The sequence below is a fragment of the Spea bombifrons genome, chromosome 5 (assembly GCF_027358695.1).
Source record: "Spea bombifrons isolate aSpeBom1 chromosome 5, aSpeBom1.2.pri, whole genome shotgun sequence".
Classification (NCBI taxonomy): domain Eukaryota; kingdom Metazoa; phylum Chordata; class Amphibia; order Anura; family Pelobatidae; genus Spea; species Spea bombifrons.
This window is the reverse complement of record NC_071091.1, coordinates 24,066,696-24,081,496: the sequence shown is the minus strand read 5'-3', so window position 1 is coordinate 24,081,496 and position 14,801 is coordinate 24,066,696. Positions and strand designations below refer to the sequence as shown.

The window sequence follows — 14,801 nt, the reverse complement described above, 5'->3', positions numbered from 1 at the left end:
GAAGAGGCGGGGCATCGCCCAGCTCAGCATGTGATTCGTGGCCAGGAAACTAGACCACGCCTCCTGGCAAAGTTCTCCTAACGTTGAACAAATCCCTGCTGTAGTGACGTCACGGTGGGCACGGCTGGGGGCTGGTCAGGAAGTGTTCCCTGGTGCTGAAGTCTGGGTTAGAGTCCAGACTGGAGGAAAGATGGCATCTGAGCGGGACATCGGTGCCAGGGAGCCCATTACTGGGGCACAGATCATTGCAGAAGCTTTGGTGGCACAAGTAAGGGGGTTTGTGATTGTGTCATAGGATTGCCGTACCAGGTCCCTCCTGTCTGTAAGACACATGTCAGGGGCGGAGGGCATGGAGTGTAAATAACCTTTTCACTTGATCTTACCCATTGGTCCAGTTGGCACGGTATAGAGTCTTGGCTGCTGTAGAACCTGTTGAAAATAAGGGATTGACAGCTCTTATCTTGCTGTTGGCAATGTCCTGGTTCTTTCACGTTGTCCTCGATCATGGCCAAATGCGCTCCTATAACTCAAATCATACCAGCCCAGTAGCAATTTGTCCACCAAGGCAATTAACCCACCTATCAGTGATAATCCCACTAGTGATTTCATTATACGACATGTGATTCTCGCTATAATAATACATTACTATTGTATAATTACATATTCTCATAATCTGTGTCTGTTTGGGGTCTCTTAGAAATATCCTTGTTTTTTTAAAGAAAATGTTTGTCGCATGAAATTGATCAGAAATACAGCACAGACGTTAAACAAACACACACCGCACAGTCACATGCTAAGTCATACGCTCGTGCACACACATGCCAACACCATGCACTAATATACACACTAACACCATATGCTGGCATACCCTCACACTAATGCCATACAGTAGCACACATGATGCCATAGGCTAACACCACACTGTTACACACATGCACACAGTATCTATCAACATACACTAACACATGTTGACTCTGGCACTATACATACACACATTGACTCTAAAACTACAGTCCATACTCTGGCACTATACATACTCACAATGACTATCACTACAGTACACACACTGACTGTGACAAAATACATACACGCACACACTTTGGCGCTATACATACACACACATAGACACTGACTCTAACACTACACAAAAAAGCAAGAATTCAGCGCATGCCCAGTGAATTCCATTAAAAAAAACCTATCCGAGGCATAAATATTGGGGATTCCCTCACACTACACGGCCATATGTTGGTTAGCCTGCCACTATGTCAATGTACCCCAAATTCGGTGAGTCTTTTCTAATTTTTGGGCTATATTGGTTACCAAGGAGCTGTGTCAGTGGGGTTTCACTGCATTTTAACCCAAAAGGTACCCTCGACCAATTTAAAGGCTTCTCTGGGCACCATTAATGAGGCACCCGAGTGCCAGGAAGGCTGCTCAACCTTAAGTCAGAACCTGCAAATATGCATAGCACCAAAAATATACAAAAAAAGAGGAGTGCACAACATATAAAGCATAAAAGGCATAAAAAATTCAGATTCCCAGGTCGCTTCTAGAATAACAATGACAAACAAGTACACAAATCAATGCATGAATTCAGCGGATATCATTAAAAGAAAATAAGGCATACATATTGGGGACTCTAGCACTATATATATAAACACACATACGTGTTGACTCTATCCCTATACTCACACACACTGCTCACACTATCTTCTAGAGACCTGTCTGCCCAGCGCCCGAGCTGCCTGCTGCTGCCTCTCTACCGCTGCGGGGTCACGTAACGTGGCATATGAATGCCATGCACCCGTGGCACCCACCTTAGCACTCCCTGTAACCAAGCAGGGGGCAGTTTCCCTGCTTCTCGGGAGCCAAGTGATTTATAGTCTCCATGGCGACCTGGTGCCCGGAGTTATATATATATATTCACTCATTCTACAGTAGTAGTTTATTATTTAATCTAGCAGCTGTTTTAAAATGAATATATCCTACACAGCTATTCAATTTCAGAAGCCAGTGCATTGTGAACACTTAAAGACATATGGGCATTGCTATGGCATGAGCCATACACTATCTGTGCCATGCTCTCCCTCCTCCATACCCTGGCACTCTATCCTTCAATGTAGGATGATCAGAGAGTGAGACTAGAGTGGCTCCATATTTACCTGCTATCCTTGTGAACAAACATTTTTTGCATCTCTGATGATACGAATAAATGTCTTAACGGGAATCTGGCACGGTTAGATTGCTGTTTTGATTCTTCTTTTTCTTTTCAGAATGTAAAGTATATGTTTGGTATCGTTGGCATCCCAATTATTGAAGTGGCTATTGCTGCTCAGGTAGCTGGAATCAAGTACGTGGGCATGAGGAATGAACAAGCCGTGAGTACCCCAAACCAAAGCTAATAAATATGGGTAACCTAACTTCTGTTTCCCCCTTTTTTTTGGGGGGGGGGGGGTAATATGGGCTTATTGTGTCATAATGATAAAGTGCTCAGCACAAACCCCAGCTGAAAGCTTCAGGCTGTGGACCTCCAGTTGGACATTAATGATGAAAGCCAGCATTGGGTTTGAAGTAGTCTTCTACTACTACAGGAGTAAATAGCAAAACTCTTTCTTGTAGGCCTGCTATGCTGCCTCTGCCGTGGGATATCTGACAGGCAGGTAAGTAAAAAGGGCCACTTAACTTAAAAAAATACTTTTTTTTTGAAGGAGCACAAAGAGGACAGAACGGTCTAACTCAATAAATAAACCACCTGTCACAAAGACCACAGTGGAGGATAGATTGTATATGAGCAGTGTAAATAACTGTGTGGTATCCAACATTCTACTAATCCCTTGCTTTGAGCACTTTTTAAAATGTATTCTGTGATTAAATGAATTTGTTTTTATTTTGTTTTTAGACCAGGTGCATGTCTTGTGGTATCAGGACCAGGCCTCATCAATGCTCTCAGTGGCATGGCAAACTCTAATATGAACTGCTGGTAATTCTTTTAGATTGTCTTGATGGGTTATCTATCTTTAAAAATTGTGCATTCAAATTTAGTACCCTTTTTTCCTGAATGGATATAAGAATCCGTTCTTAAAATCAGGGGTGTCACTAGAAACCACAGGGCTCAGGTGCAAAAATTGATCCTCCCCTACTTCACAAAGCATTATGTCGCACAGTGCCAGCCTTGCCTGTGCCATTTTTGCCCCCCCAAACAGCTTGCCTGTGCCATCTTGGCCCCCCCAAACAGCTTGCCTGTGCCATCTTGGCCCCCCAAACAGCTCGCCTGTGGCATCTTGGCCCCCGAAACAGCTATATAATAAGATATAATAAGGCAGGACCAATTAAATCCAGATTTTGGCATGAGAATGGTATTAATGTGTTATAAAGCAGTGCCAGCAAACAAATTTTTTAGTGTTGTGTTTTGTATGGAAAGTTCAAATCCAACATATTTTTCATCTTATTATTTTGTACGCCTCCTGGGGTTGTTGCTGAAATGGTCTTAGTTGCTTGCTTACCGTGCTGTTCTTTTTTTTGAATATAGTAGAGGTAGAATTGACAATATTTTGACTTTAATTAGCCAAAACATAAAAAATAGTGTCTGTAGCATGTGTTCAATGTTTGCTTCACATAATCACCCCAAACTGTAGATCTTTCTAAAACATTACTGTAGAGATGTATCTAGATTCTAAATTGTTGTATATGCAATAACAATGCCTATAACCAGGCTTGAGGCACACCAAAGAGTTTATGGGCACAATCATGATTTGCAAATGGCCAAATCCATGTATTTTTTTAGGCCACTAATAGTGTTGGGAGGATCTTCTGACACCAATCAAGAAACGATGGGGGCTTTTCAAGAGTTTCCGCAGGTACGGCATGTGCTTTCATAACAAATCCCTGTACTGTGCTGATTCTGTGGGATGTATGCATGTAGTGTGTGTATATAAAGTATATAGATAATTGTCTACTAATGTGATCTCCTGTGCATTGAAATCACATATGACATCTTTTCAGTTCAACTCACAGAAACATGTAATGAGGGTGTTTTATTTTATTAAAAAAAATGATATGAATTAACACACACTCTTCAATAAACACATTTTTCCATTTAATTAAAGGTCCTCTCCAGCCCTGTTTTCCTATTAAATGCATACAGAAACCTTGTTATATCCGTTTAGGATGTTTGAACACATGGTAACCTCCTCTTATTCGCTCGTAGGTGACCTTGAAGCATAATGACTAACATGTGATGCAATCAAATATTGGAATTTGATGTTTTAGGTTGAAGCCTGTAGACTATACAGTAAATTTTCAGCCAGACCAGGTAGCTTGGAAGCTATTCCCGCCGTCATCGAAAAGGTATTTTCTAATGAAATTACACTTAATTATATTTATTAAAAGTGTGCAGCAAAAGGGCACCTACACAATATTAGGCAGGTGGCCATAATGTTATGGCTGATTGGTGTGTACATAGATATATATATAACACTATATAAAACATTTTCTACTGTTTATATACACTATTATTGTGACTCTTAGGGTCATGTCCTGATACACACTCCTAATAAAAATAAGGAGAATTAGGATCTCAAAGAAAGACTGCCCTTCATAGAGAATAACATCTGATATTTTTATGGTACCATTTTTTTAATTGACTATTTCTTTTCTTTAACGTAGGCTGTAAGGACGAGTATGTATGGCCGACCTGGAGCGTGTTATGTAGATATACCTGGAGACTTTGTAAACAAGCTTATTGAGAAGAGTGATGTTCGGTAAATACAAATTTTCAAAACACGATATAATTTTATAAGAATTAAAGTGTGATCAGAAAGTGTTGATTATTACTTAACTTGAAATGCAACTGAACTTTTTGCTAGTATAACATATAAAACATTTTTAGTGACTAACATTCAGATACACGGCAATAAATATATTTAGAATTGCTATATATGTGTGTCTTTGAGTAGCGTAGCATTCTTTTAAATGTGCTTTTGCTGTTGGGTAAACAAGTTGAGCTCAAATTAGCCAAATAAACGTGTTATTGTATGTTTTAATAAAAATAAAAAACCCAAAACCAACGCATTTTGTGTGACAGCACTATATGTTGGCTGCATTGGCTATATGTGTCTTTCTGTGCATTGTTTGTTGGTTACATGTTAATGGCATACAAAACAGGTTTGAGATGAATTGACTAAGGCCACACAGCCGCTTCATAGCCTGTCCTACCGTGTATTTAGGTCTCTTGTACCATTACAGAGGAAAAAGTCTCATCCAGCTACTAGGGCAGTCCAGAACAAAAAATGTCCCCTGCACTAAGGCTGACACACGTTTCACCCCTCATGGGCCTCGTCAGTGAGGTCCGGTTGATATCCCTCTAGGCACAATAAAGCAGGGAGGTCCACATATGGCGTACAAAGTTTTAGATGAACTCACCAAGGACGGAAAGCCGCTTCCTAGCCTGTCCTGTGGTGCATATGCACACAGGAGCATCTCCTATGTGACTCCTGACATGGACCGCCTTGCTTTCTTGTGCCTAGAGGGATACCAAGTGGACCCCACTGACAAAGCCCATGATTGCTGAAAAGTACATCTGGTTCTCTTATGCAGGGAAGTTTGTCTCTTTGTTTCTGTTCGGGACTGGCATTTTTTCTCTGTAATGGTACAAGAGAGTTAAAACCTGAGAAGATCTCAGTGGGGGATGCACTGTAGGATAGGCTATTATGCAGCCTGTCCTCAGTAAGTTCATCTCAAACGTGTTTTTTATGATATTACATGTTAATGGCCCTTATTTATTGCATTACATGAGCACGGTCTGAATTCCAGGTACATTGAGTCCTGTCTGCCGCCTCCAGTCAGTTTGGCGAATCCATCTGAAGTACACAAAGCCGTGTCAGTGTTAAAGAATGCCCGCCAACCACTTGTAATTATAGGAAAAGGTCAGTTACTGTATGCAGCTATCAATGTTATATGTAAGTGTTTAAGGATATGTCCAGTTAAGACCCTAGTAGAGATGCTTCCCAAATAAATTGGCAATATGAGGATTCTGCGCAAAGACGTGGGAAGAGTGATCTGATCGCTGACAGTGACTCACTCCTCTTAACCTAGAGGAATACATGTCAACTTTAATCAATCCCTGCTACCCATTACCCTGATCCTAAGTCCACCCCTGGCACCAAATACTAACACACACTCATACGAACACTATGCACTTATATGCACACACGCATACCAACACCATAGAGCAGGGGTGTCCAAGTTTTTTCTGCAGTGGGCCACTTCATCAGAATTGTATACGTGCGCGGGCCGCACTCATTTTTCACTGTGACAAAAAATATGGCCTTTAATAAAATATGCAGATTAAAATAAAGTAAAATTACACAAAACCTTTACTCTTCCTCTCACTGATTTCTGGGCCTAGAAAGTTTTGCGACTACAAATTCAGGATTCCCTAGATTTATTCTAGGGATGAACTGAAATGAAAATTCTGGACCAAAACATTCAGGGTTCACTTAGCCAAAACCGAAAATAGCCCCCACCTTTAAAAATAATAATAAAAACTCACAGTTTTAATAAAAGTAGGTAACACACAACTGGACAAAATTAGCAATATGACTTGGCAACCAGTAAATGCTGGCAACCCAGGCAACCAGTAAATGCTGGTACCTAGGCATGATGGGACTGTGCTCGCTGTGATTGCTGTTAGCAATCACACTCCTATCATGCCAAGTCAGCCAGTACATGCTGGTAAAGGGTGGCTGTAAGTGATGTGCAGACCCCATACTGCTGGCAGCATCACTACACAAGGGGGGCAGCTAGCTAGGTTTCAGCATGTACTGACTGACTTGGCATTATAGGAGTGTGATTGCTAACAGTAGTTACAATCCCATCATGCCTAGGTTCCAGCACTTACACATCCATCCAGTAAATGCTGGAACCTAGGCATGATGGGACTGTGATTGCTGTTAGCAATCACACTCCTATCATGCCAAGTCAGCCAATACACGCTGGTACAGGGTGGCTGTAAGTGATGTGCAGACCCCATACTGCTGGCAGCATCAATACAGAAGGGGGGCAGCTAGCCAGGTTTCAGCATGTACTGGCTGACTTGGCATGATAGGAGTGTGATTGCTAACAGCAATCACAGTCCCATCATGCCTAGGTTCCAGCACTTACACATCCATCCAGTAAATGCTGGAACCTAGGCATTATGGGCCTGTGATTGCTGTTAGCAATCACACTCCTATCATGCCAAGTCAGCCAGTACATGCTGTTACAGGGTGGCTGTAAGTGCAGACCCCATACTGCTGGCAGCATCAATACACAAGGGGGGCAGCTGGCCAGGTTTTTAGCATGTACTGGTTGACTTGGCATGATAGGAGTGTGATTGCTAACAGCAATCACAGTCCCATCATGCCTAGGTTCCAGCACTTACACATCCATGCTATCACACATACACTCATTTATTCATATAATCATTCATTCACAGATTCATTCCCTCAATCACACACACTCATTCAAACACCCTCCCCATCCCCTTACCTGGACTGCAGCTCCTCGATGCCGCTTACAGACGTCAGCAGGGGGCGCGGCCTCCCTCTGCCTTCTCTGCTAAAGCACAGAGGAAGTAGGATGTCACGTGAACTCCGCTTCCTCTGTGCAGTCCAGAAGACCCTCCCACAAGTAAGTAGCAGGGCTTGAGGTGCGGCTCGCATAAGATCGGTTGCCCTGGCTGCCGATCTTACGCGGGCCGCACCTCGAGGTCTCGCGGGCCGCATTTGGCCCGCGGGCCGCATGTTGGACGCCCCTGCCATAGAGTAACACGCACACACAAGCTAACAGAATCCATCCACACATGATAACACCATTTATTCTTACACAGGGTAACAACATACACTAACATCATACAGAAACACACACTGGGGCTAATGCCATATCCTTAAGCATATACACACTCACTCTAACATATAAACATGCCCGCTGATTGCCTTGGTTACTGGCCTTAGTACACCCCTGAACACACTCTAGCATTGTTTTATGTAACTTAATATGTTTAACTCCTATAATCGAGTATTTACATTTTTACGTTATTTTTAAAGGTGCGGCCTTTGCACGAGCAGAAAACAGCATCCGGCAGTTTGTGGAAGAATGTGGGCTTCCGTTTCTGCCAACTCCTATGGGTAAAGGGGTTGTCCCCGACAACCATCCGAACTGTGCCGCGGCAGCAAGGTCCAGGTATTATTAATAACCTGTTTTCCTTAGCTCTTAAATTGTATTCTGGTCGTTGTAAATAAAATTAAAAATGAAACACTCTAGAATGTAGGTTAAGGTATGTATAGAGTAAGGATCGATAAACCCAGGGATCACATTTTTCTAAGGATTATTATCTTGTGGTGTTCACTAGAGCCTCTTTAGGGCCAACTTGATACAAAGGGACAAGTTTCTTCTGAAGTTTCAGTTAACTGACTTAACAATGCATGGAGGATCTGAGTTGGCCCTCCATGATTTATAGTTGCCCATTGTTTACGGCCCACTCTGGGAAGTTCCTTCTGTGAGAGCGAGCTGTGTTGACCCTGCATAATGCTTTGATTACAGGATGGGTTTAGAATGTGGAGCCAGCTTAGCCCATATTTCAGGGTGAACTTGCTTGTTCTTTGTATATTTCTGTTAATGAACAGGTCACCGGAGAGCACTTTATATCGGCCCTGCACATAGTTATTCAATGTTATAATATCCCCTCTAAGACGCCATTTTTGTTGCGGATATAGATGCAACTTTTTAAGTCTCTAACTAAGATCTTCCAATCCCCTTTAGTTTTGTCGCCCTCTTTTGCATTACACAAACCTATGGTGTAACTCCTTTTGAACACGTTTTTGGGGAGAAATTATATGACAGACTGATCTTGTCTCACCAGTGCTCTGCAGCATGCAGATGTTATATTGTTGCTGGGTGCGCGGCTCAACTGGATTTTGCACTTCGGTCTCCCACCTCGGTTTCACCCAGATGTGAAGATTATTCAGGTAGGATTTATTATAACATGCATTGGATGGACAGGGACAAAAAACTGCCTGCCTCGTTTACCATGTAGGAAACCATTAAGAAAACAGAGTAACATTTTTCATTTATGTTTTATATTAATTTTACATTTGTAAGCTTGTTTGGAGCAGGTCCCATCTCACTTTCTAAATTGTAATGTGATGCAATACTTGTTAAGTCTTGTTTACCCATTGTACAGCACAGCGGAATATGATGGTGCTATACATATCAATAAATAGTAATTAGTATAACGTACTGTCTGCTTTTTTTCTATTTCCTTAGCAATCCGTTCTGTGTTAGCGTTTTTTTATTTTCTCCCACAGGTTGATATTTGTGCAGAAGAGCTCGGTAATAACGTCAGGCCTGCAGCTTCCCTTCTGGGTGATATTGATGCAGTGACTCAACAGGTAATAAGGAATGGCATGAGAATAGTAAATAGCATTGTACAGTAATGTAGTGTAACACCACTTTTGTAATAACTCATCACAGCCAGATCTGAAAGGCAATAAATGTGGCTATTCTTAAACAGAGGAGTAATCTAACTTTAGTAAAGGGGTTCATATTAAAAAAAATAACAATTCTAGGGCAAATAATCAAATTTGGAACCATTAGCTGATTTGTAGGGGAATTTAGCAGTTAGATGAAGGTATGCTTTTTTTGTTCTTTAACGAGAGTGGGCGCTTGGTTAGATATTTCTGTCTAAAGGAGAGCTACACACAAGACTGTATTCTTTCCTTTAGCTTTTGGAACACACGAGAAAAACTTCCTGGAAGTACCCATCCAATTCTGCTTGGTGGGAAAAACTCAGGGCGAAGATTAAATCCAATGAGGAAAACACAAAGGTAATGGATACATCACAAATATCCTGCATTTCTTAAGAAATATCAAAGGGGAAAGTATTGTGTTGCATATATAAAATTAACTATTATTATTTCTTTTTTGTGTTGTTGCACCCAGACCTTATACTCTGATCTACAGACCTCTACAGTATAAATGTTACTATTTCAAGGGAGATCTTTGATACCCCCAACCATCTCATCTGGGGCTGCAGAGCACTAGAAAGGTCAATCTCTTAAAGAGGTGATCAGCACCTGGTAGAGCAGTCCAAGGGCTGCCGCTCTAGAACAGAGTCCGGGACCGTATCTACATCACAGACGCCATTAGCCACAAAACCTTTTAGTTTCTCCCTTGCCCATAAAGATATTGACCGGGTGTAGTCGGGGGACTGCATCCATAAGGCATTTGCCTGGAGCGTCCCTTAGAGAGATAGAAACCCATGTGTGAAAGGGGCCAACTAGTTATCCTTGTTCATGATCAAGAAAGGACTCAATTGAAAAAACACATCTATAGTTGCACTGGAACAAGTTTTTTTTTTCTTCTCTTTATCTCATAAGGCTACCTCTGTTCACTGGTTTCCATAGGGAGAACTGTTGATCGGCATACGTTTACCTATTTTCATAGTTTTTTTGGGGTCCCACATTTCTTGTAGTCCTTGTTTTCAAGATACTAATCCAAACATACAAACCATACATGTCATTGGTTAATACTTGTCCCCAGAAATATACCCGTTTTTTTTGGGGGGGGGGTTTGTGGCACCCAGAGTTCTGATGTTATTACCCCTTCATGTAGGGGAACTTTAATCGTCAGAAGCCAACTTTGTAAAGAAGGACCCTGCCATCATAATGGTTCAAATTCTAATCAGAGGAGTCACAAAAAGGCATTTTTGTACTAATTTGGCTCAGCTCATGGCTGCTGTGAAAACAGATTGGTAAAATATAATCCGATTGATTAACATATACAACAATCATATTTGACACCAGGTTTTGGCTGCTCAGACAAAACTTCCAATGAATTATTACACCGTGTTTGGCTATGTGAAAGAGTCCTTGCCTAATAACTGCGTCATCGTGAGTGAAGGAGCCAACACGATGGACATTGGCCGGACCGTGCTACAGAACTATTATCCACGTCACCGGTAAACAGTGTGTTCATGGCTATTCCTGTTTGATTTGCACATTAATGTCCCATATTCTAATAATTAATCTAATTACCCATACATATAATGTCAAAGTATTTTAATCTGACAGTGATGACACTAACGATTATTACATTTTTTTAATGAAAAAAACCCCTCCTTTATCTGATTCTTTATATTGGTATATTTTAAATTTCTTGGCGCATTGTGAATGCTACTTCGCTTGTTTAGTTTTGTATATTGTGATGCTCCACAGATTGGATGCTGGCACATTTGGCACGATGGGAGTTGGCCTGGGGTTTGCCATAGCAGCAGCGATGGTAGCCAGGGAGCAGAGTCCTGACCAGAGAGTGGTCTGCGTGGAAGGGGACAGTGCTTTCGGCTTTTCTGGCATGGAAGTAGAAACCATATGCAGGTAAGAGTCCTTATAAGTAATTTTATATAGTTGCTTTTACCCAGTTGGATATTCTTGCCTGGGCACAACTTTGTCTTTCTTTGCAGGAGGATTTATACACAACACCAACTCATTACAGTCGCACAATAGATGAGCTGATTTATTTACACGCTTGGCAATATTGTAGGTAGATATTAGTATCTGCAGGAAATTACAAGACTGGTTAGAAAAGCGGTTAAAAAATAAACTTGGAAGATGCAGATTTAAAAATATACAAAGTAGGTAGCTGGTATTGATGGTGGAAATAGCACTTTTATGGTAATTCCATAATTATTCCCAGAAATGAAGTATAACAGCTTGGTACGGGAAAATCTGTCATTGCAATAAGTTGTAACGACTGAGGATGCTTAATATGCTGGTAGTGATTTAGCTTTATTGCTCCTGTCGAATGTGATCTTAAAACCAATCGGGGAGGAATAGCTGGACAGATGCTATATAAATCTAGATAGCCTGTAATAAATAAGATTTATAGTTTCCGACCTAGGTTACCTTTGCAATGAAGTAAGGCCTTCTCCGACTCTGTAATAGCCTATCATCTCCCTGTTGATCCCCTGTGCCTTCGCTCCGACCGCTTTAGTTGGCTACAAGGATCGGGTCTTGTGGGCCCCCATGAAACGTTTGGCCCTGGGCACCTGCTCCTTTATCCCTGCTGTAAACATAGACCTGCTCATAGGAATAGTCATCACAAGAAAATGTTTCTGCTGTGTATTTGATGCTCCTGATCACAGTAGTTCTAAAGAGATCTTTCCCTTCCAGGCATAACCTGCCCATCATTATCATCGTTGTCAATAACAATGGAATTTACAATGGATATGATGAGGATACGTGGGCAGAAATGTTAAAATCAGGGGATCCAGCATCAATGTAAGTACTTAACATTCTCGGTTTGGAAAAATGTTAAGAATCCTCCCCCTCCCCACAGCTCTTAAACAATTAACAGCGTCTGCATTGAATTACTAGATGTATTCACTAAAAACATGTTTTGTCAGAATGTACGCCGCTATATACATTTTCAACTTAAACCCACAGCTTAAATGTATTTTTATAGCAGAGCGCATATCTACTAGCGTAATAATAACACCAATAATAATAATAATAATATTGAATGTGCAATGGTTTACCAGCAGAATTGGGCTGTAATTGGTATGTGAATAGGTGAAGACGCATGGGGAAGCCTCTCGTTTACTTTTCCATTCGCTTCTTTCCAGTGCGCCTCCTTTGTCTCTTAAACCGAACGCTCGCTATGAGCAGGTGATGACTGCCTTTGGAGGAAAGGGATACTTTGTTCGTACCCCTGAAGAGTTACAGCAAGCGCTAAAAGCCAGCTTTGCAGAAAAGCGGTTACCGTCGCTTATCAATGTCATGATCGACCCGCAGTCAGATAGAAAGAAGCAGGTAATTTTAAAATTTGACTGCGAGATGTAACACTTTTTTTTGCCTTTTTGCTCTTTGTTTTTGTGCTTTGTGTTTATTATGTAAACAGTTTTATAATATAAATTCAAGTTACAAATATTTTAGTTGTGGAATATTTTGTAGATTACTCAAATCTTCCTAGTTATTTAAAAAAATAAAAAAAATACATAGATCCATTCTTCAAGTTATATTACTACACTTTATTATATGTATGTGTGTGTATGTATATGTGTATGTATGTATATATGTATGTATGTGTGTGTATAATATAATATAGTGTATGTACACTTCATTGGAATAATATGGCCAAAAATCTTTCTCTTTCCCCCTTCTTTCTCTCCCGCTACTCTTTTTCTCCCCTTCTCTCTACAAATAAGTTGTTATTATCAAACAAGTAACACAATGTTTGACAGTGATTTCACGTGCTGAACCTCCAACCTCGGAGGTTTAGATGTAATGTAAGACAATTTCCACAGTGACAAGGCTATAAGATATATATATTTCTGCTTTCCTATGTGCTATAAGTGATGATATATCGCGGTGTGGCCCGTCTGCATGTACTTACACGTGGCATGCTTTTTACAGTGTTATATAGTGTAAGGATTTCTCTTCTTAACAGGATTTATATTGTACACGTGTGCTTTTTTTTCAGGAATTCCACTGGCTGACTCGTTCCAATCTGTAATTGACGATATCTCCAAAAAGAATTTCTGTAACACAGGAAGATATTAGAGAATCCATTGCTGAATTACAAAACCAAGAAAGAAATTTGGCAGCGCACTTGCTTTGGTTTTCAAAATGTAAATAACTTTGTCTTCGGAGCGACAAGTAACCACACAATGTTTTAACGGTGATTTCTCATGCTGAACCTCCAAGCTGATAACATAAGCTTTTAGAAAATTATGGAATAAAATTTAATTTAATTTTTTTTAAATTTGAAACAATGCGTGTGGATTTTTCTTTTTACTAAAGCGTATTGCCAGCGGGACAAAAAAATAGCGTTGCTGCTATGTTTTAGGATGCACATGTTTTTCTAGAATGTGGAGTAAATGCCATTTTTTTAAGACGTACCTATGCAGTAATATTTCGGGAGTGCAAATGTGTGCTGAACATGACGATTCGGTATGCTAGTATACCAAATGTGTTTTAAAGCTAGAAATGGAGGATCTGCTCCATTTGTTTTTGCCCCTTGGGAAACGTTTCTCAAGTCAGGGGTCATAAAAAAACAAAACTTTTTTTGCATCCCAAACCCTGTTTGAGGACATTGGTTCATGAGGAAAAACCCAAAACATTTTCCAAAGTAGGGATGAAAAAATCTTCAAAATAGATTTGCTATATTTCTGCTGTATTAAAGGTGGCCACTAGAGGTCAGTACTAAACAGCTTAAATTTAAATGTCATGCAACTCCGAGTCGAAAAAACAGTTTTAAATATTTTTCTTTTTATTGTACTAAATGCATAACAAGCCAAATAATATTGCATAGCAACAGAAATGGATATAAGCTTTATCTGTGGATATATATATATATATATATATATATATTATACATTATACATATATATCACTTTCCTAAAGGGCTTTAACAAACTTTTATAATATCCTTGGTTTCCGTTCTATGCTGGCTAAACATCAGTGTTCAGATCAGTTTTATCGGGGAAAATAAGTCTCCTTGATGTTGCAAATATTTGTAACTGATTCCAGAACTTTAACAGGACTTTTTGCTTCCCACACCAAAAGGTAAAAAAAAAATATATAATAAAAATAGCAATAATTAAAGTAACCTTTTTTTTGTGAATCCTTGTTTATTCCAGCATGTAGGATTAAGACAAAAAAAAATCACAAAGAGGTCATAAAATATATAAATACAATCTGACAAGGCATTTTGGTTTTTATTCAGATTTAGGATTTGGCTTTGAAAGAATAGAAAGGTGAAATCGA

The 14,801-nt window shown here is 40.2% G+C and overlaps 1 protein-coding gene across 1 annotated transcript; it reads left to right on the top strand.

The window, feature by feature from the left end:
• The first annotated feature begins 127 nt into the window (after positions 1–127).
• Positions 128–13,631, top strand: HACL1 (2-hydroxyacyl-CoA lyase 1). Its single transcript, XM_053467738.1, has 17 exons — positions 128–268; positions 2,274–2,378; positions 2,620–2,660; positions 2,900–2,980; positions 3,785–3,857; positions 4,270–4,347; positions 4,666–4,760; positions 5,812–5,924; positions 8,085–8,220; positions 8,900–9,005; positions 9,345–9,428; positions 9,762–9,863; positions 10,842–10,996; positions 11,253–11,411; positions 12,207–12,314; positions 12,659–12,845; positions 13,516–13,631. Exons 1-17 carry the CDS (start codon positions 191–193, stop codon positions 13,546–13,548), a joined length of 1,734 nt encoding a protein of 577 aa, XP_053323713.1. The 5' UTR covers positions 128–190; the 3' UTR covers positions 13,549–13,631.
• Positions 13,632–14,801: the final 1,170 nt, after the last annotated feature.

What these genes read in the sequence shown, in the direction of transcription:
- HACL1 (XM_053467738.1), top strand. Translation starts at nt 191, where the DNA reads ATGGCATCTGAGCGGGACATCGGTGCCAGGGAGCCCATTACTGGGGCA. An exon ending in CTTTTCAAGAGTTTCCGCAG is followed by an intron (nt 3,858 to 4,269) that starts GTACGGCATGTG and finishes TTGATGTTTTAG; the next exon opens with GTTGAAGCCTGTAGACTATA. An exon ending in TTCCCGCCGTCATCGAAAAG is followed by an intron (nt 4,348 to 4,665) that starts GTATTTTCTAAT and finishes TCTTTAACGTAG; the next exon opens with GCTGTAAGGACGAGTATGTA.